This window comes from Habropoda laboriosa, unplaced genomic scaffold (assembly GCF_001263275.1).
Source record: "Habropoda laboriosa isolate 0110345459 unplaced genomic scaffold, ASM126327v1 scaffold106, whole genome shotgun sequence".
Lineage (NCBI taxonomy): Eukaryota > Metazoa > Arthropoda > Insecta > Hymenoptera > Apidae > Habropoda > Habropoda laboriosa.
The window spans coordinates 530,716-532,454 of NW_017100224.1; the positions used below are offsets into that span (position 1 = coordinate 530,716).

Consider the following 1,739-nt stretch of genomic DNA (forward strand, 5'->3'; position numbering starts at 1 on the left):
CTAATATGTAGGAAAAAATTTGTTAGTGCGAGATTCGAACTCGTACAGAATTAAAAGAGATTGTTTGCAACTTAATATTTTAGTGCCTGTGATACATCACTTTCGTAAGAGGAGTTTAATTCAGTGTTGACACTTATTGAGTAAAATTTTCGCATTTTTAACAATTTTGTTTCAAAAAGAAGTAGAGAGTTACTCTTTATTACTTCCTGATGTTATTTTAAAAGTCCTTCTTTACATATAAATGAAATTTGATCAAAAAGTTTGAAGCATATTTTCTAGGTTCCCGTTGTAAGGTGATATATTTATCTGCGTAAAACATGGTTGTTTTCTTTTCACTATAAAAACGTTCGTTATGAGTGGGACTTTATTTTGTTTTAAACGAAACGTGTTGTTACAATTTTGGAGGTACTCAAGTACAACAACGAAACAAACACCGGCTGTATATTGCTTGGAACTAGTTAGGTATATCATGATCAATAATAACAAATGAAGTTATTAAAAATTATGATTACTGTAAACGTTTGAAGCAAATGTTTTCCATTATTTGATTTTTAATACTGTTTATTATTAAGAAGACAAATTAAATTATTATTATGATATAAAGTAACAAACAAATAAAAAGGTATATTAGATTGTATTGTATAAAAATTTGTGGAAAAGTAAAATGTTTCAAACTGTGGAAAAATGCTTAAATAAATAAAGCAGTAATTACATTTTAAAACCTTATTTCTTACCTCTTGTATTATTACCATTTTCTAGAAAACATGATTATGAAAATTTTTTATGCACATTATTATTACCACATGAAACTAGAGCAGTTGCATTTCCAATTCGTGCATTTAATGTTGAAGTGGCTCAAGTAAAAGATCAAGTAAGTGATTATAAAATAGGAGAAATGAGATTAAAATTTTGGGAAGATGCATTAAATAATACATACAAAAAAAATCCTCCTAAAAGTCCTGTTATGTTGGCATTGTATAAGGTATAATTTAATTTCTTATTTACTTTTCCAATTTTGAATAGTTTTAACATGGTTTTGTAGTATTGAAAACTTTAATATTATTAATAAGATTCCTTATAGATTTTGCAGAAGCATTCTCTTTCTAAACATTATTTTAAACGATTAATTGATATAAGGTTTGAAAAACTTCATGATTATTCATTTAATGATATAACTGCAATAGAAAGGTATGCAGAATATAGTAATTCTTCCATCTATTATCTTTTATTGGAAGCACATGGTGTAACTAACATTAATGCAGATCATGCTGCAAGTCACATGGGCAAGGCACATGGAATTATTAATTTAATACGATCAGTTCCTTATAATGCTAGCAAAAGAATTAACATGTTACCACAAGATATTTTAATGAAACATGGTGTTTCTACTGAAGCAGTATTGCAAGGTCAATCAAGTAAAGAACTTCAAAATGTGATATATGATGTAGCTTCTTATGGGAAACTACATTTAGATGCTGTAAGTAATAAATAAAAATATTGTACTTAGTTTTTTACATTTTAATGCAGAAGATTTTCTATTTTTAGGCCATTTCTCTCAAAAGTAATGTGGGAAAAAAAGCAAATTTGATCTTTTTACCAATAATTTGTCTACAAAAGTATTTAGAAGAACTGAGAAGAGTAGACTTCAATATCTTTGATGCAAAATTATATAGGAAAGATAATTTACTCCCCTTATATTTGTTTTTGAAAAGTTGGATGTTTTAAATTTATTTATATTT

The 1,739-nt window shown here is 26.6% G+C and overlaps 1 protein-coding gene across 1 annotated transcript; it reads left to right on the top strand.

Annotated features, from left to right (window-relative positions):
* The first annotated feature begins 326 nt into the window (after positions 1 to 326).
* On the top strand, positions 327 to 1,725 carry LOC108571142 (NADH dehydrogenase (ubiquinone) complex I, assembly factor 6). Its single transcript, XM_017933121.1, has 4 exons — positions 327 to 462; positions 760 to 982; positions 1,082 to 1,477; positions 1,546 to 1,725. Exons 1-4 carry the CDS (start codon positions 353 to 355, stop codon positions 1,723 to 1,725), a joined length of 909 nt encoding a protein of 302 aa, XP_017788610.1. The 5' UTR covers positions 327 to 352.
* Positions 1,726 to 1,739: the final 14 nt, after the last annotated feature.

Bases quoted from the DNA above. Each gene is read 5' to 3' on its own strand.
- LOC108571142 (XM_017933121.1), top strand. From the start codon at position 353: ATGAGTGGGACTTTATTTTGTTTTAAACGAAACGTGTTGTTACAATTT. The intron at 463-759 runs GTATATCATGAT...ACCATTTTCTAG, and splicing joins TATTGCTTGGAACTAGTTAG to AAAACATGATTATGAAAATT. The intron at 1,478-1,545 runs GTAAGTAATAAA...TTCTATTTTTAG, and splicing joins GGAAACTACATTTAGATGCT to GCCATTTCTCTCAAAAGTAA.